Below are 27,633 nucleotides of genomic sequence, written 5' to 3' on the forward strand. Positions count from 1 at the left end.
TTCTCTTACCTACAGAGCCCACAATTAAAAGATGGAGCTGGGCAAAATGGTGTGTGTGTGGGGGGGGGGGGAGGTGGAATAATAAATACATTGACTTTGTGGCATGTAATAATAATGATTAACTCTTTTCAACCAAAGATGCATCCAAACACTTCACAGAGAAGGGGTAGGTATTATTATCTCCATTCCAGTGAGACCCAGAGATGGGGGTGGAAATTTTCACTGCTGCCTAAGAGATCTGGTTTCCCAGGTGGCCAAATCCACTGTTCAGCTTTGAAAATCTCAGCCCCAATGCCCAAAGGGAATGGCACTGCAGCAGGGCTGGAGGTCGGTGGGGGGGAACCTTGATTGCCAGGCCTGGTACCTTGACTAAGGGTCCTGTTTTTGAAGCAAAGCCTCTGAATTTTTAAAATCTGACTGCGACGAGGATCAACACGTGCCTTGAAACGCGCACCTTTCACGAGTTTCGGCACAACCTGGGAAAGCCACTTTGCACAAGCAGCGGGCGCTGGGATGGAATCCCGGGGCTGAGAAACAGCCGGGAATGAAACTGCAAATCTGCCCTGGTGCCAGTCTCTGGGAGCCCCCAGTGCTGTTCTCACGCAGCTCTAACAGGGGCGAGGAGAGTGACCCGATGTCCTGATTTTATAGGGACAGCCCTGATATTTGGGGCTTTGTCTTCTATAGGCGCCTATTCCCCCCCCCCGGATTTTTCACATTTGCTATCCGGTCACCCTAGGGCGAGAGGAGCAGCCAGCCCCGAGCGGGGGCACCCGCACTCAGCCCCGGTGTCAGCCCGGACTCACCGCAGGGCGGCGCACGGTACCGCGCTGGGGGCGGGGGCCGGGCCAGCAGGTGCTGGCTGCACAGAGCTGCACGAGCCGCCAGCCTGGCCTTGAACGTCAGCGTGCGCGGGGGAGCCCAGTGCGGTTCCCGGGCTCGGTTGCTGCGGCAGCATCCCTGGGAGCCGGGCCCTCAAACCCCTCCTCCCTCTCTCCCCGCTTCCTGCCGTGCAAAGATGGCAACCGAGGGGCTGCACGAGAACGAGACCCTGGCGTCCCTGAAGAGCGAGGCGGAGAGCCTGAAGGGCCGGCTGGAGGAGGAGCGGGCCAAGCTGCACGATGTGGAGCGTGAGTCTGGGGAGGGGCCGGGCTCGGACTGCGGCGGCCAGGGGCTGGAGGGAGGGGGGCAGCGCGGGCATCCCGGGGCGCGGTCGGGCCGAGCGGCGCCCCCCCGTGCGCGTCGCTAGCCCGGCGCAGGTGCTGGCTCCCGGGTTCCAGCCGGCCGGGCACGCGCTGAGCTGGTCCCTTGCCCCGCGTGTGGACACTGGGCAAGCGGCGTGAGCGGCCCTTGCACCCCCTTACCCTGCTGAGCGCGCGGGGCCTGAGCCATTCCCCGGGCGCCTCCTGTGCCGGGGGAGGGGAAGCAGCTGCTGCGGCTGCCTAGTGGGTGCTGTGATTCCGTAGCATCCCTGCGGCTGATGCTCACGTTGGTGGCGGCCGCAGCCGGAGTGAAATCCCGGGGGATGCACTGAGCCGGCATTTCATCCCTGCGGCGTGGCGCCAAAGGGGACCGTTGCCCCCTTCAAAAACCCAGACCTGCCCTAGCGCTGACATAAAGCAATTCAGTTGGCAAGTCATCTAGGTTAATCCCGTGTGTAATGTCAAGCTCCCTAGTGACTGCAATACAGGTACAAAGAAATGATCATGCATAATTTTACACCACCCTCCCCTCTTGCTCTGGTTAATACGGAATAATTTAAACTTGTTAACCTGAAATCCCTGAGATACAAGACGATATTATTATTATGAATAATAGTAATTTATTATTTACTTCCCATCCCTCCTCCTCCTCCTCACCCTTTTTTTTTTTAACAAATATTATAGGTATAAATTGCTACATTTTTCTTGTACTATAGGGTTGATTTTACCAGTAACTTTTGTAGGCATATTACAACTTTGTTCCTCCTGTCTTTGTTTTTGAAGTCTGTGTTGAAAGGGGATACAAAGCTATATCTAGTGATTTATGTGATCACTGTCTGTTACTGCAGGGGAATGGCAGGAGTGAGTATATGTAAATTTCAGATAGTTTAAAAAAAAAATACACCTGCTTCTTTTCTGTAGTAAATGAGGCATTTTCTTGCCTAAATTTGATTATCAGAGGTTTTGTGAATGTCCTTTTAATAGAAATCATTGAATGCAGATGGCGTCCTTACAGAAATATTACCATAACTCAATACGGTCTTGCAGTATAATATCTACAGTATTCGCAATGAGGCCTCAATTCAGCAAAACACTTAAGTACATGCTTAAAACCATCTCTATTTAACAAAGCATATGCTTAACTTTAACTGTGCATACTCTAACTGTAGGTCTCATGATGTTTGCGGAATATTCTCCACATGTTTTTGTTCACTTCATAGATCTGTAAATAAATGTTTTCCTGAACTTTGTTTTATTAAGACTGTGTATTTGCCCAGGGTTTGATTTCCATGACAAAATCTGTGACTTTTAACATTTTTCCCATTTAAAAGTAATTTTTTTCACCCTAGTGTGCCCACTGCTGAGCAAAACTCCTCCATTATTTTTATAGTTTTATTTCAGTGTTGAAGCTCCTGGTCTCTCTGTGCTTTTAAACTATTTCCAACAGCTATTTCTATTGGGGAAATAAATTAAATAACTTCCTTTTTTGAAATCTAAAATTATGACTGTCACTTTTTGCCATGACAAAATCATGATTTTTCCCATTTCTCCCCAAGACAAACTGCCTGCCTTAATAGCTTTTCTCTTCTTTGTTCAATTATATTTTGAACTGTAGCTCTGTGGAAAAAATGTGAACAGATATCTGAAGTCCTACCCTTATATTTGACTTGCAGTCTAGAAAACTCTCAGGGTTTATTACACCATTTAAAGGTTCAGATTGAAAATATAAACAATTATTTTGTCTATTTGGTTCATAGATTTTTAAGGCCAGCAGGGACTGTTATAATAATCTAATCTGACATACCCGCTTTCCTTCCCCTTCCCCACCTCCCATGCATAACAGGCCAAAGAACTTCACCCAGTAATTTCTGCATCAAGCCCCATAATTTCTATTTAACTATAGCATACCTTATAGAAAGATATCCAGTCTTATTTGGAATATTATGGGCCCAATCCTTCACCTTTACTCACACAGGCTACCTCTTGGGAATAGTCCTGGTCAGTGCGGTGGAGCTACTCGCTTGAGTAAGGGTTGCAAGGTCAGGTCCCTAGTTTGCAATAGTGTTTTTACAAATATAAATATTTCAGAATTGTTATATGCCTATGAAGGCTGTAGGGATCAGTGTTCTAAGAGAGTTATTTATACTAAAACAGCCAGTTCTGCAGAATGTATGTTGCATTAACAGAAAGGAAACATGTAGGCTATTGGCAGTAAAAAGATTTGTTTTATTTGATAAGTTCTGGACACAAGAATTTCAGCCTAGTCTTCCACTTGCCATAACAATCTCCAGCATTTGTATTTTGATTATGTTATTTTAGTATCTCAGTAGATCATTTGATTGGCCTCACTTGATGATAGGTGTGCGGGGAATGTAGTTTTTCAATGAGTTTAGTTGTTACGTTTTGGAAAGGCTAGTTTGCTTCTAGCCCCTCATGAAGATCGTTCTGTAGTGGATGAATTGTCAGGAATAATGGGCAGCAATTTAGTTCACTTGCTATGTGAGGTTTAGTCTCTTATAGGGCAGTGTTTGTAGCTAAGAGCATTATTTCACAGTCGGCGAGGCTGATGTGTTTTGAAAGATGATTATTGAACAGCCAATCCATTAGAAATCAATTTCAGACTTAGAGAGGCAGAAATTGCTCCACTGATTGTGAGCCAAAGAGCCATCTTTTTAGGTATGGTTGCCCATCCTTTTGCTGTGACAGCCCTTCCTAGTTGGCATGCTTTCTCATCACTGCTTAAACACAGGACAAAGATTTTAGCTGCGAGTTTTGTGATGTAGGGATCTGTTTACATTCATATAATTGCAATTTAGGGTCTGAGCTACCCATAACTTTCATCGATGGCAATTACAGTTACCCAGAGCAATCGCTCATCACCACAGGGATTGAACTCAGAGCTCCAGATCCAAATCACTTGAACTAAAAGAGGAAAGTCCAGATACAAAATCCACTGAAGTCAATGGGAGTCTTTCCACTGATTCCAGGGTGTTTGGATCAGGCACTGTCTCTTCTAGCTGATCACAGTGGCTGATATGGGCAACCCACTAGCGACTAACACACACTGGATCACTTCAGCAGGTCTCTGGATCAGGTCCTTTTTGGTCTCCGGGGCCCGGACACAAGGCTGTTTTACAGCACACCACGTCCTAGGCTGGAGTAGTAGCCCCATTCCTCCATACTCCTCCTTGTGAGGTGTTTTAAAGCTGGTAGAGCCACTAGATCAGGGGTGGGCAAACTACAGGCTGCATCCAGTCTGCCAGCCATTTTAATCCATCCCTTAAGCTCTCGCTGGGGGAGCGGGGTCTGGGGCTTGCCCCGCTCCAGCCTGGGAACAGGGTCAGGGGCCACTCCGCGTGGCTCCTGGAAGCAGCGGCATGTCCCTCCTACGGCTCCTATGCATAGGGGCAGCCGGGGGTTCTGCTCTACATGCTGCCCCTGCCCCAGATGTGGCCCCGCAGCTCCCATTGGCTGGGAACCATGGCCAATGGGAGCTACACGGGTGGTGCCTGCGAATGGGGCAGCGCGCAGCAGAGCTGCCTGGCTGTGACTCAGCACAGCAGCCAGAGGGGGAACATGCTGCTGCTTCCGGGAGCCGCTTGAGGTAAGCGCCACCCAGAGCCTGCACCCCTGAGCCTTCCCCCCCGACCCCCGTGCTCCAACCCCCTGTCCCAGCCCTGATCCTCCTCCCGCCCTCTGAACCCCTCAATCCCAGCCTGGAGCACCCTCTGGCACCCCAAAGCCCTCATCCCCAGCCCCCCCCAGAGCCCACACCCCCAGTTGAAGCCCTCACCTGCCCTGCATCCCACCCTCCCTGCCCCAGTCTGGAGCCCCCTCCTGGACCCTGAACTCCTCATTTCTGGCCCCACCCTCGAGCCTGCACCCCCAGCCGGAGCCCCCATCCCGTCCTGCAACCCAACCCCAATTTCGTGAGCATTCATGGCCTACCATACAATTTCCATACCCAGATGTGGCCCTCGGGCCAAAAAGTTTACCCACCCCTGCAGACAGATACAATGTCTCCTCCTGTTACTCTGGTTACATGGGGCCAGCACCGAGTCCTGTTGCTCCTGTGTGAAAGGAGACAGCATGCCTCTGCTGAGCCCTTCATAGAATGAACATCACTGGGTCAGAAACAAATTAGTGTTCTCAGCTGATGCCTCCCCTACCCCCCCAACCCCCCCCACCCCCGACAGCCTCAGCGTGAGGCTTCAGGGGTGCAAGATGGCTTTGAACTGTGCCAGTTGCAGGGGGGTGGATTTCACACTGAGGTGCCTTTGCAAGTTCATTTTTACGGCCATGTTCTGTTGGAAATCTAAGATTATTTGTAGAAACAGCAGATGGAAACTCTGCTGAGAAATAACTTAAAACATTGTGAGAACTCCTGCTGGAGGATTTTACTTAGGATTCTTCACAATGAATAGAAACTGTTTCACAGGGTCATATGTTTTAGAAATAAACACTTGCTATTATCCAGACACCAGTCAAGTGAAGTGCAAAGGCTTTGTTACACTGATGCAGGTTAATGTCGTAAGATATGATGCTATCACAAGAACTGCTCAGCCACTCAGCTCACGCTGGGGCACATAACGCCTGCAGTTGGCACACAGACTTCCCATGGCTGCCAGTGGGAATTCTGAGTGCAGATCAAACCTCTTAACTGACTGAAGTCCAGTACCTATAGCACCTTGAGGTCAGAGTTGCCATGTTAAAATGTCCTCACATTGCTGGGACTGGAATTATTTAAAAAAAAAAAAAAAAACTTTTTATAACATTAAAAGCACTTTCTGAGGATTTTAGAACCACAACAATAATTTGAGACAAAACGCTGCACTAAAAAGTGAGATCTCCAAAATCTGATGACGTATATCATTTTTCAAACTTTTTTAAAATTCTGAACAAACGTAAAAAGTCCTAAATAATGTAGATGAATTTTTGTAAAATAAACACACACATACAACCCTCTCCCGCCAAACAAACAACACCTGGTATGGTAGATGGTTTGATTAGATGGCATTCTCTAAGGTCTCGTCTATCTCTAATAGCTATGCTTCAGTGAAGAATACTCTAGATGCGATGGTTAGATGTGCTTCAAGTGAACTTAGAGTCTGATCTTGCACTCACTCACCTGACTAACTACTCACCTGAATAGACTCATTGTGCTACCTGGAATTACTCATGTGGGTAAAGTGACTCATGGGCATTAAATGTTTGCAGGCCCGGGGCTTTAATATGGAGCAAACATTTGATGATTCTCTTTATGGTTAATTCTCCACAGTTCATCAGGTGGCGGAACGTGTGGAAGCCCTAGGTCAGTTTGTGATGAAGACCAGGAGAACTCTGAAAGGCCATGGTAATAAAGTCCTCTGCATGGACTGGTGCAAAGATAAAAGACGAATTGTGAGCTCTTCCCAGGTGAGGAAATGTGTAGGCACTATTCGAGGTCAGTGATATCCAGGCATAATTCTGATAGCTACACTAGGTAACGTTAATTGGAAATGAAATCTGCGTTTAGTTTAAATACTTTCATGATGTCTAAAGCATTCTTTTAGCAAAATGTTTGTTCAGAGAACACAAACCAGACTACTGAATAAAGAATATAATTCTGGTAAGCATCACCATACCTACTGGAGGTGAGACCCTAAAGACCTCTCATCCATTTTCCATACAGAATTTCAGAGTACTTTAGCACATTACCTATACAGTATTACAGCAAGCTGGTTTGGGATCAGATGCACCTTATTCTCTCTGGACACTCAGTATGCAGCACTTCACCCCATCATTTGAATTAACATATGAAGAGAAAGAATTGGGATGGAGAGATCTGAAAACATTCTGATTCTACTAGAAAGGTCTGTGTGATCTGTGAACATAAAATCCTTTCTGTGGTCTGGAAGATGGATGTGGCCTTAAAAATAAACAACCTCACTTAGCCAGCTAGAACTATTACAAATATTTGGACATTTTGATAAACAGGCATTAAGTCTGTTTGAGATCAGTCTTATGTCACAAAGTTGTACAGGGGAATGGGGGAGTATTGAGATAAAAGCCTTTCCCTTGTAGGTCACTGGTTCACATTCAGAAGGGTAATGGCTGGAACTTTTTACATCTGACGGCTGTTCATTGGCCTCTATGAAATGAGTTGCTGGTCTCAATCTACCACTTACAGGATAGAATAGGCTATCTGCATCACAAACCACCATGAGAGTTACTGCTGTCTGGCACCATTCTTGGAGGTCTCAGCCAGGAGACCAAAGATTGAACATTTAGTAAGCTATGTTCTGAAGTGGTAAAGTATCAGTGTATAAGTATGAAAGCAAAATAGAGAGGCTTTATTCCACTTTAAAATATGTATCCTGAAAAAACCCACATCCAGTGATTCTGTGAACCAGTCTGGGGTTTCAGATATTAGCATTGCAGACACACTGAGGTTTGTTTTCTGTTTGATGGCACTTAGATTGTTTCATTTTCCATTTTTTTTAAACTTCTATTTTAAGAAATTAATTAGCCCAGGGGCAATAACAATAGCTGGTTGCAAACAAACAATTCACTCTTCTCAGACTGGAATGTTAACGGATATTATCCCAGCCAAAGGTAATTGGCATCAACACACATACCAGGTGATTATGTAGCACACTATTGATTGCATGTTCATTCCTGTTAGTAGGTTACTTAGGTGGGCAACTAAAGGTTAAGTAAGAGGAGTAGTAGAAAAAAGGGGAGCAGAGGAAGGGTGGAATGGGAAAAGAGGATAAACAGAGTGATGTGAAGAGGAGATGTAACTGAGAGGATAATTATGAGCTAGGATAAGTTCATTTGTAGGAGAAAAGGAGAATAAAAATTCATCCAGGTGGTTGTTTCTTGAGAAGATGGTGATCTCCATGATAAGTGGTGAGGACAGCTCTTTCCATTCCCTTAAAGCAGGGATGGGCAAACTTTTTGGCCTGAGGGCCGCATCGGGGTTGCAAAACTGTATGGAGGGCCAGGTAGGGAAGGCTATGCCTCCCGAAACAGCCTGGCCCCTGCCCCCTATCCGCCCCCTCCCACTTCCCGCCCCCTGACTGCCCCCCTCAGAACATCCACCCCCCCGGGACCCCACCCCCCCATCCAACCCCCGTCCCCTGACTGCCCCGCCCCTAACTGCCCCCCCGGGACCCCGCTCCCTATGCAACCCCCCCTGCTCCCTGTCCCCTGACTGCTCCAACCCCTATCCACACCCCCGCCCCTACCTGCCCCCCTGGGACCCCACCCCCTATCCAACCGCCCCCTGTCCCCTGACTGCCCCCCCCAAACCTCCTGCCCCTTATCCAGCCCCGCTCCCTGCCCCCTTACCATGCAGCTCGGAGTGGCGGGTCAGAGCGCTGGTGGAACGGCGAGCTGAGGCTGCGGGGGAGGGGGACAGCAGGGGAGAGGCTGGGGGCGAGACTCCCTGACTGGGAGCTCAAGGGCTGGGCAGGACGGTCCCACAGGCCGTAGTTTGCCCACCTCTGTCTTAAAGGCTATATCTACCCTGCGAGCTAGTGTCTGATTCCCCAACTCGCATACTCCTGCTAGCGCTCATCGAGCTAGCGTGAGTATGAGTAGCAGTGTAGCCATGGTAGCATTGGTTGGGGCAGCGGAGGCCCGGCTGAGCTGTGTCAAGTACATACCCACCAGTTTCAGGCAGGTGTGTACTGGGAATGGGTAAGCCATGCCGCTGCTACCGTTGCCTGTGCGACTGCGTTTACACTACTCTTCAGCCTCACGCTAGCACTCATTGAGCTAGTGCAAGGAGGTGGGTGACCCCTAGCTCATAGTGTAGACATCGCCAAAGAGGGAGGGTCTTGCTCTTGCTGTGGGCTAAGGAAAGGTTTGTTAAAGAGGGTCGCAAGTGCTAAGACTGATTTTTCAGAGGCACGCTGGAACAAAGGGTATCAATCTCCATACAGGCCTTTTAGATTCCATTTGGCCATCAGTGTGAGGGGGATGGTGCAGTGTCATTTTGCATTTACAGAAATAACTAGCCTAATTAAGCAGAGTCTCTGATTCACAGCGCACTTCACTGTCACTAATAGCAGTGTTGTAAAGGTGGTGACATATTGCCTGGGGAAATGGCATGTGGGACAGAAGTTAACAGCCGTGCTCTGGCCAGATCTCTGAAATACAGGAGTGAAAGTACACTTTGAAGCCCCCAATTTCTCTCTCCATTGTGTGTTGAATTTAGGATGGGAAGGTGATAGTGTGGGATTCCTTCACTACCAACAAGGTAAGTGGACTTCTGCAGTTTCTGTATATAAAGCCAAATATGGCTGCACTGCATGGATGTGCTAGACATGGAAGTGGAAGCCCTTCCCTCTCTTTCTTCTTCAGTGCACCAGAGCTCCTGGCACCACTGCCTGAGCACTAAGTGCTTGGCAGTGTAAGCTTCCCGCACTCTGCTCTCCAGCTGGAGTGTGAGCATGTCACTACTCTGGGCACTGGCTGGTGCAGAGCAGGGCTGGCAAAGTGCAGGCTACACCTATGGAATATCCGTAGTGAGTGCCATGAGTAAGCACGTGCCCTGGCATAGTTTGACCCCTTGTGTTTTCTTCTTTAGCCATAATGTCCCCAGATGTTTCTGCATGAGTGATGTTGCTCCCTCCCAGTGTGGCTCAGGTCTGCATAGCCTTAGCAGAGGCTATAGCTAATAAAGAGTGTCATTGGCATTATAAAAACAGGCCACTGTAACTTACCTTTGAACAAATGCTGCAATGACCATCCAAAATGCGGAGATTCTAAAGTGGCCCTTGCAGGTGCCCAGCATCTTACACAATTGTCCTGGAATAATTCAGAACCAGTCACAAATTTGATTAGCTTTGTGTTGGGAAATAAGGCTAGAGGTACCGAGAAATGCATGACTTGGCAAATGTGGCTTGATTCTAATCCCCATACATCCTCTTGCTTTCGCAATGAAAGTTGATCTTGAATTACAGCTTGATTCTGCACTGTTCAGGTTTAGGAGCAAAACTCTGTTAAACATGGGCATGGTCTCTCATCTGTTGTATATTTTCATTAAATACAGTGAGGAGTCATGACAGCATTTGAGCGATTTCGGCCTCTGTGGTTATTTTAACACCAATTAGTGACATGATAATGCACTCAGAAGTAGATTCTTGAGTTGTAAGGAGAATATTATGTTTCAGGAACATGCAGTGACTATGCCATGTACCTGGGTGATGGCATGTGCATATGCCCCATCTGGATGTGCCATTGCTTGTGGGTAAGTAAAAGCTCTTGCAACTTCTTAAACTAGAGGTGACTTTGTGTCCCAAGTAAATGTAACTTATGGAGCTGGGGGAAAATTTTAAAATGTTGGCTCTTCCCTTCCCCTCCCTCCATTTCTTCAAGAATGCTTTAGAAAACCATTTGGAATCCTAGGAAAAAGACCTGATATTTAGTAGTTCTAGCAGAAAAAAGCAACTATCTAACTTAATCAGATGGGTATTATTTAAAAAAAATCTGTATATGTGGCCTTCTTTACCCATCACTGGAATTGACTGACAGCTTAACAAATACTGACAATGATATCATTTGGATGCTATAAGCATTTAGGAAAATGTTGCACCCAATGGGCCCGGTTCTATCCCACACTGGTTCACATGAGTGTAACTCCACTGACTTCAGCGGAGTTACTTCTGATTTGTACCAGCATGAGAGGAGAAATGGACCCAAAGTAGGGCCTGATCCAAAACCCCTTGGAATGAATGGGAGTCTTTCAGTGGATATTGGATTTGATCTATATTGGATCAGGTGCATTTTGCATGTTTTGATAACCTCATGACTTTGTTCATATGGAGCAGAAATCTCTCCTTGCTTCAAACGTCTGAAAATATCTTAGGACCTCATTTTGCCGTTGGCCTATATAAGTAACATTCAAGTTTGAAGCACAGACAGCTAAAGATATCTGTTCCATTGGAATAAAGTCACATAATAATCAAAACATGCAATATGGGCCTGATCCAATATGCAATATGGTGTCAAAGGGAGTTTCACAGTATATGCAGATCAAGGGCATGTAGGGTCTTAAGACTGTATTAAGTTATGTGCAAATTTAGTACACAAAGAAATTGAACTGCTGCTTTTGTCATCTCATCATTAGATCATGAAACCTCAAATGTTAAAGACTTTATTCCAGATAATTCTTTTTCAGCAACACAGTCAATATTTCCACTGCCTATTTTCAAGTTATTTTGAAAGTATGATCTTTAAGCCATCAGTTGCTATATTTCTTTTGCCATAGAAGATGTGTCAAATTCAGTAAGTTGGATAAATGGTACATCAAAAATGTAATTCAATAGAAAAATGGCAATTTGACTTTATTCAAAAGATTAACTGCAAGGTTACTACTGTATCACTTGTCAATAAATGTTGGATGGACTATGGTTCAGTAAAACGCAGTTTATTAATAAAATGCATGTAATAAATACTAGGAACTAGGTCCTCAGTCCCTCTTCCAGCTGTTCAAGCAGTACAAAATAGCCATACATTTTCCATAAAGAAGCAGCTGGGGATTCCCTTAGCATAGGGGAATCCCAGGTGGTGTAACAGAATGGAAATCTATATTTATAAGGATTTGATGTTGCAGAATTTTTAGTATATTTCACCCTTACATTTGTTTCTCATCCCACTTTTTCTTGTTATTAATGTTTTCTGTCTTTTTTAATTCTTAACTCTAGTGGCCTGGACAATAAGTGTTCTGTGTATCCACTGACATTTGATAAAAATGAAAATATGGCTGCAAAGAAGAAATCTGTTGCAATGCACACAAACTACCTGTCTGCCTGCAGCTTCACTAACTCAGACATGCAGGTAAATACATTCAGGTACAGCATATAATACAAAACCATGAGCTGGATTTATACTGCTGCTGCAGGGAGATACAAAGTATTCTTCCTTGCACCAGAGATGGTCATTGTGCCCAGTGGGGTATTCACATTCTGTGCAAGGCAAGTTCCTGCTAAGAAGGACAGCGTCCATCTCTGCTGAAAGCTCCATAAAAGCTCTTGCTCACAGAGGCTGTAAGTAAGGATCTGCTGATTCAGATTTTGTATATTTATAGATTTTATTTATAAATTTATATATATATTTTATATATATATCTGGTGAGCTGAAACATAGAGAGACCAAGTAACTTGCCAAAGATCTCACAGGTATCCTATGGCAGAGTGGGGAATAAAACGCATGTCTTCTAAGTGCCAATCAGGTGCCTTTGTCACAAAACCATCCTTCCTATTTAATAAATAAATAAACCCCAGCTCCTGCAAGATCATGAGTCTATGTGGGCATGAAATAATCCAAGATAATCGTCTGTCCCATTCTGGTTTTAGAATTTAATTGATGTTATGCTTATCCTGTACTGTTGTAGCAAAATAAATGAGAAGAGGGGTTATTTTCATTGTTATGCAGGCTATGAAGTCTGAATAGAAAAGATATGATTGTTTCCTTAGCTCCAGATATTTACAGCTCTTCCTAAGGAAATATCAGCTAGGATTGCTTCTATTTCAGGACATGAGCTACCCAAGAGTGAGCTGTTATTTGCCATTATGTGGTTTCAGTAATGATTCTGAGATGCTGATTCAAGTCTATTGCCATGGAAACAGAGGAAAGTCAAGGATCTACCCAGAGTGCTCTTGTGTACTTAATTGTGGCCTTACAATGCAGGAGTCCAGTATAATTAGGGCAGAGTAAACATGAAATCTAAATTAGGTGGAATGTTGTTTCTGAAATACAAAAATAGTGTTTTGCTTTCCTGCTTATACCTGTGTGAACCATGGCTTTTTATTTTTGTAGGTTTTTAGTATGCTCTTCATAATCAAGGAGTGAAAACAGCTGAGTTTTTCTTTTACGTTCATGTAGAGTACAATAGATATTCTAGATAGATATAGATACAATAGATATTATACTGAATAAATTACTATTTATTATTTGTGTAACACCAACCACGTACATAGGTGCTTTAGACAGAGAGCTCTGAAGGAGCCCTGACCCGAAGAGCTTAGTCTAGCTACACAAAGATATTGAGTTGGGGATCAATAGGTGTTTGTTTTGAGTGATATTTTGTAGTGCCGTTTAAAATATAGCAGTGAAAAGAAGAGAGAAATCAGAAAATCCAGCTCAAGCTGGCCATGCAGCTCTCCTTTGGGATGCTGGTTGTTGGGAAATAGTCTCCATTTATGGTCTAATGACACTGGGATAAAATTTTAAAACAATTAGGCTATGGCGTAAAATGTGCATAAACAGTGCCAGGTTTTTCTCAGCACTACACTTTGGTTAAACATGAGTCATTTGGATGCACTGTCCAGCTCCTTTCCTCCTGGGACACATCTACAATGGACTTACTCCCAGCCATGGAATAACCCCAAACATGAGTGAAAGGCCTCATCCTGCCAGGAACTGAATGCCTTATGTTAATAACAAGGAAAGCTGCTCATCAGTTTGTGGGAGACACATAGCACCTTCGCAGGCGCTCTCCTGCAGCTGTGTGAAAACCATGTTGCCCCGCTCCAAGCCAGCTGCACGTACATTAGTAATATCAGTACTTGGGGATTCTCCAAGTATTTTACATGCAGAGGACAGACAGATGGTAGAAGAGTTGGGAATTGAACTCAAGAACTCCTGAGTCACCGTCTCTTCCTCAAACCTCTTAATGACTATGAAGCATTTCTAGTCCGTTCCAGAGAGCAAAATTTTGGAGTCTTCTGTGAGCCCCAAAATATCCTCGCATTTCAGCCTTGGTTTCTATATCGTCTTCGCTAACACATGTTTATTACTCCAAGGACAGGAAAGAATGCATTTTACCCAAAAGCCTGGTAAAATGCTGCATATTACCACGAGGTGGCAGATGAAGACACTTGATCCAGGTTTCAGAGTAACAGCCGTGTTAGTCTGTATTCGTAAAAAGAAAAGGAGTACTTGTGGCACCTTAGAGACTAACCAGTTTATTTGAGCATGAGCTTTCGTGAGCTATGCATCCGATGAAGTGAGCTGTAGCTCACGTAAGCTCATGCTCAAATAAACTGGTTAGTCTCTAAGGTGCCACAAGTACTCCTTTTCTTTTTACACTTGATCCAGTATTTCCAAACTTGCAGAAAGTCTAGAAGACTAAAACATAAGCAAAGTAGATCTTTCACTCAATGTTTTTGTATAAGAATAGTTTCAACTTGAGTTCATAACATTTCCAATCTAAACATGCTTATTATAAAATATAATGAAGAGCTTTGTGTTGAAAATGGATCACACCCTTAAAACTTCTGTCTGTCCCTCCCCCTGCACATCCTTCTATGCTGCTCATTTGGGTATCAAAATGGGAAATGCTGATAATCTAGCAGCTGACAATCTCAACGTCTCAGCCTGAAACTGTAAATATTCCTCATAATACAAAAATGTATCACCCTAGATGCAAAAATTAGAGGTAATTTAGGATTCTGTTCCACACCCTCAATCCCAAAACTTTAGCACATCTCCGCATGCAATGAAGACACAGGACTCAAAACAGACTGTCCTGCAATTTTTACAAACCTCTATGTGCCCCTATATCTATGGAAGGGTAACCAAATCTGAGCTTTTGCCAAAAATAGTTTGTTTTTAAACCAGGTGTAGCCTGGTAAATGACCCTATACTTGCATGATTATTTTTTTTCTTTGCAGTGTGATTCATTTTGGCTTCCAATCACAGCTGGGTTCTCTAGCAATTGCTTCAGTAAGGGAGAGCCACCTTAGCAATTAACTTGTGATCCTTGTGATTCCTTGTTCTGTATACAGGACTGAACCATCAGATAACATTTCAGCATACAACATTTTTGATTGTATAAGAGCTGCTGATGGCCACAGGGAAGTTTTGTACAATTGAGGGTCTTCATCGGGATGAGAGTAGCTGTTGGCAATGTTCAGTCATTACATGTCCAAATCCAGTCACACAATGATTTAGGACATATGATGGACTTGCCAAACAATTGTTGGTCTAAGGTCATGCACGCAAAAGATGCCACATTCAAATTATCTGTAATTTACACGTATTCTCTTGGCTCCAGACTGGCTGTTTCAGGCAATAGAATAAGAGGAGCTTTCAAAGTTTATTTAAATCCACCAACTCTTCAGTTAATCCTTTTTGGATTCCAGTTTCATTAACGTGGACAGGGCAGACATACCGATCTGGAGCTAAGAACTTCCTGGCAGAAATGGAAATATGAGCAGATCACAAGCTTGTGATGCACTAGTTGGTGTCCCCTCAAACAACTGAGAACAGAATTAAGTTAATATTTGCTGTGTCTATCACAATATTTTGTTCCCCCCTCCCCATGCCCCCGCACTCTGCCACCTTCCTTTTAAGAAAACCATGCTGAGATCCACATTGGTGTACTGACTCTGATCTACTGCACATTAAGTTCAGTAGCATCTCAGAGTTACAAACACCTTGGGAATGAAGGTTGTTCATAACTCTGAACAAAATGTTATGGCTGTTCTTTCAAAAGTTTACAACTCAACATTGATTTAATACAGCTTTGAAACTTTACTATGCAGGAAAAAAAATGTAGCCATCTTAATTTACCTTGTCAAATCTTTTTTTTTAAAACTTTCCCTTTATTTTTTTAGTAGTTTACGTTTAACACAGCACTATACTGTATTTTGCCTTTTTTTTTTTTTTTTTTTTGGTCTCTGCTGCTGTGGTTTGTGGTTGACTGATCAGTTGGTAATTCTGGTGTTTGTAATTCTGAGGTTCTACTGTAAAATCCAATTAATTGTGTGTGTGAAGCACAACGGTTTCTGAGTGAACCTGAGGCTTTTACGTGATGTTGTACTGTTGCCCTTTCCTTACCACCGTAGATCCTGACTGCTAGTGGAGATGGAACGTGTGCCCTCTGGGATGTTGAGAGTGGGCAGCTTCTGCAGAGTTTTCATGGGCATGGGGCTGATGTCTTGTGCCTGGATCTGGCTCCTTCTGAAACAGGAAATACGTTTGTGTCTGGGGTAAGTGGGATTTTTATTTTAGGATATAAAACCAAGGAACGAAGGATACGTAGGAAAATGGGAGGTTTGTGACGTTGTTTAAAGAGGAGGGTGGGATATATGGGGAGAGACCATACAGAGCAAGTAGTCCTGTCACTGCAAGCATACTTCTCAAGCTGGAGCAAATTAACACTCTTCCTGCAAGGTCAAACCCAAACCCCATCAGATTGAATGTAGCTCTGCAGCTAAAGTACTTACTTAGCAAATTCCACCCTACATTAAAATAATCCAGCACATGATCAAAAGCTTCTCTTGGGAAGGGGAAAGATGAAGAATTAAAGCAGTAAAAGTTCATAGAGCGGAAGGTGGTGTTGGCCTTCCATAGATAGAATTCTGTTACGCGGCACATGGCTTTTCACACTTGCCTCCTTTTCTTCACCCTACTCGGATTCCTGATCATCAGGGGTACCAGAGCTCTGCTAAATGCATCTGGGTGGGGGAGTAAATGATGCATATGCCACCTTTTTGATAACCCCCTCCCCAGAAACCTGGAGGTAGCTGGGGGGCTGGTTTAGCATCAACACAAGTTAGATCATCCATAGGTATTGTAGAGATGTGGGGCCAGATCTTCACCCATCACTAACAGCACATTCAGCTACTTTAAATAGGCCATCAAGGATTTATATCACCTGCTCTCCCATCTCCTCAGCCTAGGGGAATATCAGAGAGGGGACGGCAGAAATGGGACGGAAGCACACAGTACTTTACCCGATCCTTGGCTGGTTGCTAGGGGACTGCTCCGTCCAGCTGCACAACTGAGTTCTGGTGGAGGCTGTTTTGACATCTCATGTCAGGCGGTATATCAGGGAGGCATAAAGGTGTCTTAGGGATTGTCTTCACCCATTTCTTTAACTATGGAATTGTCTTCACTGCAAAGTTAACTTGAATTATAACTTGAGTGTTGCTCCTAACTCAACTCCCGTTCTCACTCACAAACCCTTAACTCTAGTCTGATGGTGCTTTCAACACAAGTTGGCTGGTTCAGGGGGTACAGGCTACAGGTCAAACTAGCACAATTAATCAGCTGCTAATACGATTAGTCTGTAGTGTAGATGCAGGCTGGCTCCATTTGAGTGCTGCTCGTCTTCCAGTGCCCAGAAAGGACAGACAGGTTCTCTCGCAATTCTCTGAGAAAGAATGCCTAGAGCCATTTAGCTCACTACAGTGCAGAGAACTACAGTATATGACTCCAGAAATCTTCATGCCACACATGAGAGAGTGCAGCCCCAGTGTGGACACAGCAGCTCAAATGTTATTTCACAGTGTGGCTGCTCTCATCTGAGCTAGTCTAACTCCAGTGGAGTAATTCAAGTGCCGGTAAATCAAGTTAACTCTGCAGTGAAGACATACCCTGTGTTAGTTTGACACTGGTATAGTTAAAGTGGTTCAGCCCCCTAGTGTGGGTGCAGTTATTTTGGTATAAAGGTTCATACACCAGGATAGCTTTTCCCATAAATTTAAGGGATTAAGCTATGCCCATATAATCATATTTGCATGGGGGCAACTGCATGCACAGGAAGGGTTGACCAGTTTTAACTATTGAGCTAAAAATCAGTCCCAGAACTGAAATAGTTACATCCGTACAAAAATAGTATGTAGACCAGGCCTCAGAGTAACCTCTCCCTTTTCCTGCTAAATTGTGTGCCCTCATGATTGAACCCTTGGTTTCAGTACTCAACACCTGTTTAGTTCCGTTAAAAATGAATAACCTGCTCCATGCAGGGGTTTTACCCCTTTAAAGAACCGATCTCCACTCAGAGGAATCAGTACAAGAACTATGTATGTGAAGGGCCAGGTTGCGCATTGTTCTTGCATCCCAAACTCCTATAGATGTCAATGAGAGTGGCGGGCATGCAAGGAACGCAGGGCTGGGCCCTGAATGTGAGTGGGTTTTGAAATCCAAAATGTTCCCTTTCCAATGTAGTTCTTTTTCCGGGCTGAAGATTAATTATCTGGTGCTTTGGTATCAGAAGGAAAGTTCTTCCATTTAAATAATGGCATCATAAGTGAAGAATTGTGATTTAATTTCACAAGGGATTTAAAAGAGAGAGGAATGGCTCACGAGGAGACTGTTTAGTTAAACCAGCAATTATGTCCTCTTAAAAATAAATATTGCATATACTGCAGTCTACTGAGGAGGCATGCACTAACTAAGCAGTAACACATAGCAGGATTGGTCTATAATATGTTCACCACATGCCTCTGGTGACTGTGGAGACCTGAACAGAAAGGCAGGCAGAGGGCCTCGCGTGCTAAGTCTAGTTATTACCCTCTCTTTCTCACGTTACTGTTTTCATAGTTCTTTAAATATGATCCCCCCCCCCCCCCGCAAAAAAAAATTCTGTTTTTTTTTTCTTGTCACTGATTTGCAGATATTTGTTTCTATTCTTATTTGTATTATAGTAGTGCCTAGAAACCCCACCTGAGATCAAGGCCTGATTATGTTAGGTTTGTACACACACGTAGTAAGAAATGGTCCCTGCCCTGACGAGCTTAGGCTATGTCTATACTACAAGCTAGGGGTGTGCTTTCCAGCTGGCATACACATACTTATGCTAGTTCAAGTATAAACAGTAGGACAGCCGCAGTAGCCTGGGTAGTGGCGGCAGAGCTTAGCCATGCTGAGTATGTGAGTGGGTTTGTTCACTGCATGGCTAAACTGGCCCCCCTGCCTGTGCTATCTTGGCTACATCCCTATTTATACTTGCACTAGCTGTTATCAAGCTAGTGCAAGTATGTGTACGTGAGCTGGGAATCACACCACTAGCTTGTAGTGTAGATGTAGCCTAAGCAGGCAAGACCAACAAAAGCTGGGGAGGAAACAGAGGCAGAGAGAGGTGAAGTGACTTGTCCAAGGTCACACAATAGGTCAGTGGCGAAGACAAGACTCCCAAAAGAAGAACCAGTGTCTTCTCCATGAGACCATTGTGGGCCTGACCCTATGAGGTGTTGAGCACCTCTTAGAGTCGGGTGATCTCAGTGGGAGTTGTGAGTATAGTCAACCCATCCCAAATCATGCTCTGCACCTTGCAACAGCAGGCCCAGTTGGAAAATTCTTTACCCTCTTTTTCTTGCAGGTGTGTTGAATACCAAACCAGCTATTAAGCAAATGGCTTCAGAGCCATGGATGGAGCTATCCCTGGCTGAGATTATTGCAACTGTTTCATTTTCTAGTTAAGGTTATTTGAAGAATGCACCATAAAATTTTAACTATTAAGTAGTAATTTTTTATATCAAACCTGTTAAGTGATGAACGAGTCAGTGAAGCAGTTTAGTGGCATGGTGGGTATTGCAGAATACAGCTACAGAAACAGCATTAGGACAGCAGCGTTGGGCACCAGAAAGTGATTTTTAGCGTTTGATGAGAAGGTGGCACTCAGCATGAGCAGCCCTGGGCTATGACTGCTCGAGAATTGATTTCCAGCCTGCTGCTGCTGCGCTGCATCTCCACCACTGGTAGCAACTATAGGAGTGCTGGCAAGAAACGGCCAGTGGAGATTCAAGCATCATGCTGTGTAATCCTCTAATTTTGGCTGCCTCCATTTTGGGGCCTCTGCTATATAAACCTCTAGGGCTTGATTGTTTTGAGATATTGACCTTTTGCAGCTCCCATTGACTTCAGCTGGAGGTATGGGGTGCTCAGCAGCTCAGAAAATCAGGCCTTAGTGCAGAGGTGGGCAAACTTTGGGTTGAGACACGGGGAGGGGCTCAGGGGTGCAGGTTCCGGGCAGCGCTTACCTCAAGCAGCTCCTGGAAGCAGTGGCACGTCACTTCTCTGGCTCCTACGCAAGGTGTGGCCTGGCGGCTCTGTGCGCTGCCCAATGAGTTCCCAGCCAATGAGAGCTGCAGGGGCGGCACTTGGGGCGGGGCAGCATGCAGAGCGCTAGCCCCTGGCTGCCCCTGCACGTAGCGGCCAGAGGGGAGGGCCATGCCGCTGCTTCCGGGAGCTGTGTGGCGCAGCCCCGGACCCTGGTCCTCAGCTGGAGTGCTGGAAGGGGCCATGCTGCTGCTTATGGGAGCCACGTGGAGCGGCCCCCGAACGTGCTCCCCGGCTGGAGTGCCGCTTTCCCCTGGGTGCTCAACATCCCCCCAATTCCGCACCCCTGTCCCTGTCCCCACTCCATCCCTTCCCCGGCCCGGCCCCGCCTCCTCCCCTGAGCGCACCATCTTCCTGCTCTTCTCCCTCCCTCCCAGCACGCTGCCAAACAGCTGTTTGGCAGCGGTTGGGGGAAGCACTGGGGGGTAGGCGGAGGAGCAGGGACGTAGCGCACCCAGGAGGGAGGAGGAGGAGGGGGTGAGGCAGGGGGGAGGGGAGCTTGGCTGTTAGTGGGGGCAGAGCACCCACTTATTTTTCCCCATGAGTGCTCCAGCCCTAGAGCACCCACAGATTCGGCGACTATGAACGGGGCATAGGCCCCAGACCCCACTCCCCAGCGGGAGCTCAAGGGCTGGATTAAAATTGCTGGTAGGCCGGATCCGGCCCATGGGCTGCAGTTTGCCCACCCCTGCCCTAGTGGTTTCTAAAACTGGGTGCCAAAACTTAGAAGCCACTTCTGAAAATCTGGACCCAAGTGGTTTGCCAAAGGCCACGCAACAAGTCGGCATTAGAGCTAAGATTAGAACTCAGAAGGATCCTGACTTTCAGTACTCTGTTCAGCCTATGAGTGCTGTCCATATAAGAAACAGCAAACCCACTTTCTTACCTGCTGTAGCCCAGTGTAATTAGACAGCCTTGTGCGTCTTCTGATTATTAAACTACTGTTCACAACAAGAGAAGATTTCCTGGGGAAGAAAGGAAGGAAATAAATGGGACAAAGGATGAAAAAGATAGAGAAGGCAGTGGCTGAGTAGTTTAACTGAACTATTGTTTTGCCGCCTGTAATGCTCTAACAGCTCCTTTTACGTACTGCAAGGGGAGTATTCTACCTATCTATCTAATCCTAAGGTATTTCTTTCAGAAAGTTTCAGAAACAACTGCAAGGTTCTTCTGTACAATCTCACTGCATGTATTTCTGCCAGACCCCTAGGGGTAAAGTTTCAGGGGTCTGTGGCCCAGTTTCTGTGCTGTAATGTTTACATGCATAACTGAATTGCAGGTGCAAATCTGAATGCTGGTGCCTCCTTCTAATCAATTGCTGGTGCAAAACGGGCAGTAAGTGGTGCAAGTACTCAGATTTGTTCCTGCAAATCTTTGTGTGCTCATAAAAAGGGGGACCAAGTTGCAGGCTTTCTGAAAATATACCCTCAGTATCTGGAGCAGCTTTGCTAAAGTGTATCCTTTTAGGAGATGTGAGGTGCAGAGCTTAATTGGAATTGAAAGGGGGCGTTTAAGTCTTATGTGGGGTTGATTTCACCTGTGTGAATTGGTGTGTGTATAACTGGGGTAATTATTTCTCTTTTTAGGGGTGTGACAAGAAAGCTATGGTTTGGGACATGAGGTCTGGACAGTGTATCCAGTCATTCGAAACTCACGAATCAGATATCAATAGCGTCAGGTCAGTGCATTTCTGGCCGAACACTTTTTCAACAGTGTAATATTAAGCTACATGTTGATTTTATTTCTGAAAGCCTACTTTATTTGACCAACACATCATTGTACTCCTTTTTTTTTTCTTTTTTTTTTCCCCTGCACAGATATTACCCAAGTGGGGATGCTTTTGCCTCTGGCTCTGATGATGCCACAGTAAGTTCATTCAAGAACTTCATTTAGAAAAGATTTGTTAAGTCTCATATCATAAATCCCTACAAAGAATGGACCAAATTCACAGCTGACATGAAGTGATTTTATTAGACCCAAGTTATTAATATGTGGATATAGGGAAACGCTTGCAGAATTCCTAGCTGGCCTTTGGAAGGTTTTGGTTGGGAGGATTTCTGGGTGAGATCTTCCAGCTTCGTGCATGCTATCAGATGAGCAGCGTCACTATGGGAGGCAGACAGCGAGTTTCAAAGAGATTTTTAGGCAAATACTCAAACTCTCTCCATTAATCTGCCTGTAAAATTTGCAGTCACATCTGTTTACACAAGCAGACTAAATTTGCATGTGCTGCTGTATGCTCCCCTGAGTTTTGTAGGTACATAAATAGAGTCCAGCTGAAAATTTTCCCTTAAAACCTTCGACTGACTTGCTGCCATTTTAAATTGTGCTCCATTCTTGGGAACTGCTAAGAGGGCTAAACTCCTTCCCCTCTGTGGTTACTCTACGATCTGGCCCAAATCCTCTGGTGAGGCCAGATGATAGAGCAGAAGTCACAAGTGGTTGTGCAAAGGTAGCTTTAAGCTGCTGCTCTGTATGGGCCAGTCTGTCGGCACGGTGTCAGTCTAATGTACTCTGGGCTGCAACAATCCTGAAGTCAAAAAAACACAAGCAAAGTTTAGCTCTGCGCCAATCTTCTTCTGGAATATAGACTGTCCAACTTCCAAGTGTTTATGTGGAGACTAATTGATGCTGTATCAATATGTGTGTTTGCACTTCACTCAAATTTATGTTCTCACTTCAGAGAGAAATTCTTATAGGAACTAACATCAGCTTTACCCTCTGAAAAGTGGTGAACATATGACAGCCCCATCATGAGGCATCAGCAAAGACAGGATATGGGTTTTTAAGCACCAACGCACAGTTCTCTATCCCTTGACGTAAAGGAGTAACTCCAGCAGCTAGTTGCATTAGTAGGCCTTTATTCTGTATTTAGTGGTGGATTCTATGACTCTTGAAGTCTTCAGGGTAATACTGGATGCTTTTGTGAAAGGTATGTTTTAGCCACACTCAAGTTAACGGCTCAATACAGGAGAAACTGGATGAAATTCTATGGTCTCCATTATGCAGAAGGCCAGACGAGATGATTTAATGGTTCCTTCTGACCTTCAAATCTATGAATAAGACCCTAGGAAAGGACACGGCACATTAAGTCAGTATGTTACATGCAATATACTATTATCCCATAAAAATCCAGTTCTGCAACATGATCCTCATACGCAGACCCCACTGAAGTCAATGGGTCTCCATGTGGGTACAAAAGAATCAGAATCTGGGCTGAAATTTGTCAGACTTCAAAAAGGGACCTTCAGAAGGAATTTGGAGATATTTTCTGTTTGCTCAAGCATTGCCTTTAAGCTTGGGTGGGACGCAAAGTCCTACTGGAGCACTCGGACAATGTAACAAATTTTGGGCCTAATCGAAAGCTGATTTAACTCAATGGAAACATTTCCATTTACTTCAATGGTTGGGATCAGATATTTTGTGCATTTTCTGGACAAAGTGCATGCTGTTTTTAGAAGCCAAAAGCCTCTGTTATAAATTAATACATCTAGCTGAGAGTACAGTCTATGTTAGCAAATAGGGGTATCATACTGTAAGGATCTGCATTGTGGAGGCAATGAAATGGAGAAATTCTCCATCATTAAAATTCATATGAGAACACTCATTTTTCAAAAGTACCACAAACTATGGCAACTGTGCTATTAGTTTTTAAAAAAAAATCTAATCAACTGTGTGGGAATTTCTCCAAACTAATAGAAGAATGGAAAATTCCATCTTCATACTTTGGGGGATGGAGTTGGGTCAGTTCCTCTGACTACTGGGTTTGTTTGTTTTTAAATTAGAAATAGCAAATTGCTGCTTTAGATTGAGAATGTTGAGAGCAGCACTGTAAGACTTCTGTCACCCAGAAAGAATGCCTGGGGATGCTGTGGAACCGAGTGTCCTGACTGATTGATGGGCTGTCATAAATGTATGTTTATATAGGCGTTTTCTCACTTGGAGTGAACTGACCCATTTGTCAGAATTTTCTGACAGAATTATTCATTAGCTCATAGCGCCAGGAAACGCTGACTTCAAATACCTTGCAGTTTATAAAGGTCTGTGAATAATATAGTCTCTGCTTTATGCACAGACTTGAATATCAGCCACATTTCATTAGTAAGACTTAATATTAACAAACCCAGCTAGCCAGTGTTTGCTTAGACTTAACTTATTGAGGCAGGTTAGTTGAAATACAGTTTCAAAAGCACACATGATTTCAGGGCTGAATAAGTGCTGTTCTCCAGGCTGCTGAAATTTTTGGTCTGAATATAGAAGTTTCCATGATTAAACAAGTTAAAACATATCGGCAAATAAATGGACATGTGAAGCCAAAGGCTGTAGGGCTGATTGGAAATTTTTCAGCAAAAGGTGTCGGGTTTTTTGTTTGGAAAATGCTGATTCTTCTACATCAAAACCAAAATGTTGTGTGGAAATGTATTGATTGTGGTTCAACTTTCGTTGGGAAGCTTTCTCAGGTCTAGGATGGAATTTTCTGGAATTTCCCTCTGTGGTTTCTTGCGAAAAATTGTGAAAGCTGTTTTTCGTCCTGATGCAGAATGAAAACAAATTCTGAAAGCTTCCATTTTTGCATGAAATAGAATTATTGTTTTCTGGCCAGCCCTAAAAGGCTGTACCTACTCTCCAATTGTAAACCCATCATGAAGCAGGAGGGCAGATAGACTGTGGAAGAGCTGTATGTGGATACTCTGAATCCAGGAACCCACAGTTCCTCTCTGTGTCAGCATGGAGAGATGATTTGAGGAATGGCCAGCGGATCGCTCAGTTTAGGCCAGTCAGCCTTAGGTCATTTAGATCACAATTAGGATCCACATGTCTAAACAGCCTGTGCAGTGGTCCCAGGTACTCTGATAGCCCATGGGCAGAAGAGCAGAAGCTGCACAGCCATTCCACATCAAGCCCACAGGGTTGGAATTCCTGTCCCCTTCCTCATGCTTTGCACAGGGTGAGGGAGTAGCAATTGGGTCTAATCCTTAGTGATGAACGTATGTTGTTTTTGCTTTAATTCTAGTGTCGTTTATATGACCTTCGTGCAGATCGAGAAGTAGCAATTTATTCCAAAGAGAGCATCATTTTTGGAGCTTCTAGCGTGGATTTCTCTCTCAGTGGTGAGATTTGAATTTTGAGGGATATGTAGGTTTTTGCTGCGGGGAGGCATTTAGACAGGGATGCAGCTGAGGTTGTAATGTAATACTTTTTTCAGCTTAAATTGAGAACATTTGTTATTAGAAATGAGCTAAATTAAATATGGAAAGAAATTTTCCATCCATTAAAATATCTTCTTTCTTTGTAAAAGATTTTTTTATTAAGTAATGTAATTGGTTATTTTTAAATTTCATCAACAAATAATATGCGGCTATGAGGTAAAATCCTGGCCCTATTGAAGTCAGTGGGAGTTTTGCCATTAACTTCAGTGGGGCCAGGATTTCACCCATCACTTTTAAATCCACCTCAAATGCAACTAGAAATAGAATACTGGTCACTTTTTGTATTTAGGGTATACTATAAAGAGTTCATAAAAGGTTAATAAATGATTAATAGATGTTATAAGTTGCTGTAGGTGGTTATATAAGTCACAGTTGTGCTCAAGATATTGAACTGTTGGACTCTATAACAAGCTATAATAATTGATTAACCATTTATTAAAACATCTATTAATCACTTGGTAACCCTTTATAATCAATTTTATAAACATACCCAGAATATGATCAGAATATTTTTGTCTGATATTAATTGTTAAAGTGCTCTATTTGCCTTCAGTCTATATCCCTCTTTTGAATGAATCTTTCATCTGTAACAGTTGAAAGATATTGCATGTTTTTAATTAGTGCAATCATGGAATTTTTAATACTCTTTTAAATAAGAGGGCTCAAATACCATTACTTTTCAGTTGCAGAAGACGGCCTCTGCTGGTCAGCTATTACTGGCAATCAATATCCATGCAGAGCCATGATATTGACATGTTAAGTGTCATGTACTTACAAAGTAAAATACATTTTCTGTAGCAAAGTGGGCACCCCCAAAATCTGAGGCTGGACTTGCATGATTTTGCTTTGGAATGCACAAAGAGTAATGTAGTCCAATTTAGAAGGAAAATATACACCTTTGTATTGAAGCAACATCCTATAGTGCCCATGAAAGTAGAGTGAGGATAGCATATTTTGGCATATCGTATTTAAGGCATAGGATTATCAGGAGATCTGACTTCTATTCCTGACTCTGCTTCAAACTTCTTACAAACAGCTTTTCTTCAGCCAGAAAACCCTCTTTCCTCTCCTTTCATTAACTGTTATTACTTAGAAGTTTAACCATTTAAGCCATTAATCTGCATAAATGTGATTCTGTTTGCAGGTCGCCTACTATTTGGTGGTTACAATGATTACACCATAAATGTATGGGATGTTCTGAAAGGGTCTCGTGTATCCATTCTGTTTGGTCATGAAAACAGAGTTAGCACCTTACGCGTTTCACCTGATGGAACTGCTTTCTGCTCAGGATCATGGGATCACACTCTACGAGTAAGGGATTTTTCTTTCCAAAAATACAGGGATTTCCATTGGTAAATTCATTATGGAAAATGTCCAGGGGATGCAATATGAAACCAGTTGTTTCAAAGAAATTAAAGCCCCGTAATATCATAGCTACTGCTGCAAACAGTAGATAAGGCCTAAATATTTCCCCAGGTCAAGAACATATTCATCATTAAAAGAAAGTGTTAGCAGAACATTATCACTAAACAATTAAACACTGGGAAATTATCAGTTGAAGTAACTGCTCCACCCTCAACTCTTTACCATTAACATAATTTACAAGTTCCAAGAAAAGAATTTGGCTCTCTTGCAAATTAACCAGGCTTTTGTATAAAACCTATGTGTTTGTATGGAATATAAACTAAAATTCCCTAAAGAATTATTTGACTTTTATCTTTACAGATCTGGGCGTAAGACGCAATGCTGTTTTCAAATACAAATGAAGATTGAAACCTTGGGCTATCAAAAAAAAAAAAATGTGAAATGTCCTTTAGAAAGATGTAGCATTTCTATTGTAGTTTCCATGACTTATTGATGGGTTGCAAATCAAAATAAAACAAAAACAAGCTAGGACAACTTGTTAGCCAGGAATTAATTCAGTATATTAGCTACACTATCAAATGTTGTTACTGAAAACACAAATAAACACAACTAGATAGCAAAGGTAATCTGCTTTTAACACATCGCAAACATCAACTTGTAGTAAAATAAAATGTTTTTAATTCTGTTTTCAAGACTACCTTCTTTTATTAGATCATTCTAAAACCAGACTTTTCTCTGAAATCATCTGTATCATAGAATTTTGTAGTCCAGTGCATTATGTATTTATTATTTGCAAGAATTGATTTTTTTAAAGTAAATTTGCAAAAACCAGACACCTAATTTTATCTGGGAATCATCTATGACTTTTGAAACATTCCATAATACTACATTGAATTTTGATGTGAAAAGTTAAAAAGCAAATTCGCTTTCTGATACTTCACTTTATGATGGAGTTACAGATGATTCCACAATGGTGGTAATTAGGGAGCAAAGAATCTAATGTTGAAAATACTAGC

General features: G+C 43.6%; 1 protein-coding gene across 1 annotated transcript; it reads left to right on the forward strand.

Moving 5' to 3' along the window:
- Positions 1–537: 537 nt before the first annotated feature.
- GNB5 (G protein subunit beta 5) lies at positions 538–27,304 on the forward strand. Its single transcript, XM_027818834.3, has 11 exons — positions 538–1,130; positions 6,481–6,617; positions 9,406–9,447; positions 10,364–10,440; positions 11,897–12,029; positions 16,043–16,186; positions 21,629–21,720; positions 21,860–21,908; positions 25,057–25,153; positions 26,397–26,563; positions 26,978–27,304. Exons 1-11 carry the CDS (start codon positions 1,019–1,021, stop codon positions 26,987–26,989), a joined length of 1,062 nt encoding a protein of 353 aa, XP_027674635.1. The 5' UTR covers positions 538–1,018; the 3' UTR covers positions 26,990–27,304.
- Positions 27,305–27,633: the final 329 nt, after the last annotated feature.

This window comes from Chelonia mydas, chromosome 10, assembly GCF_015237465.2.
Source record: "Chelonia mydas isolate rCheMyd1 chromosome 10, rCheMyd1.pri.v2, whole genome shotgun sequence".
Taxonomy (NCBI): Eukaryota; Metazoa; Chordata; order Testudines; family Cheloniidae; genus Chelonia; species Chelonia mydas.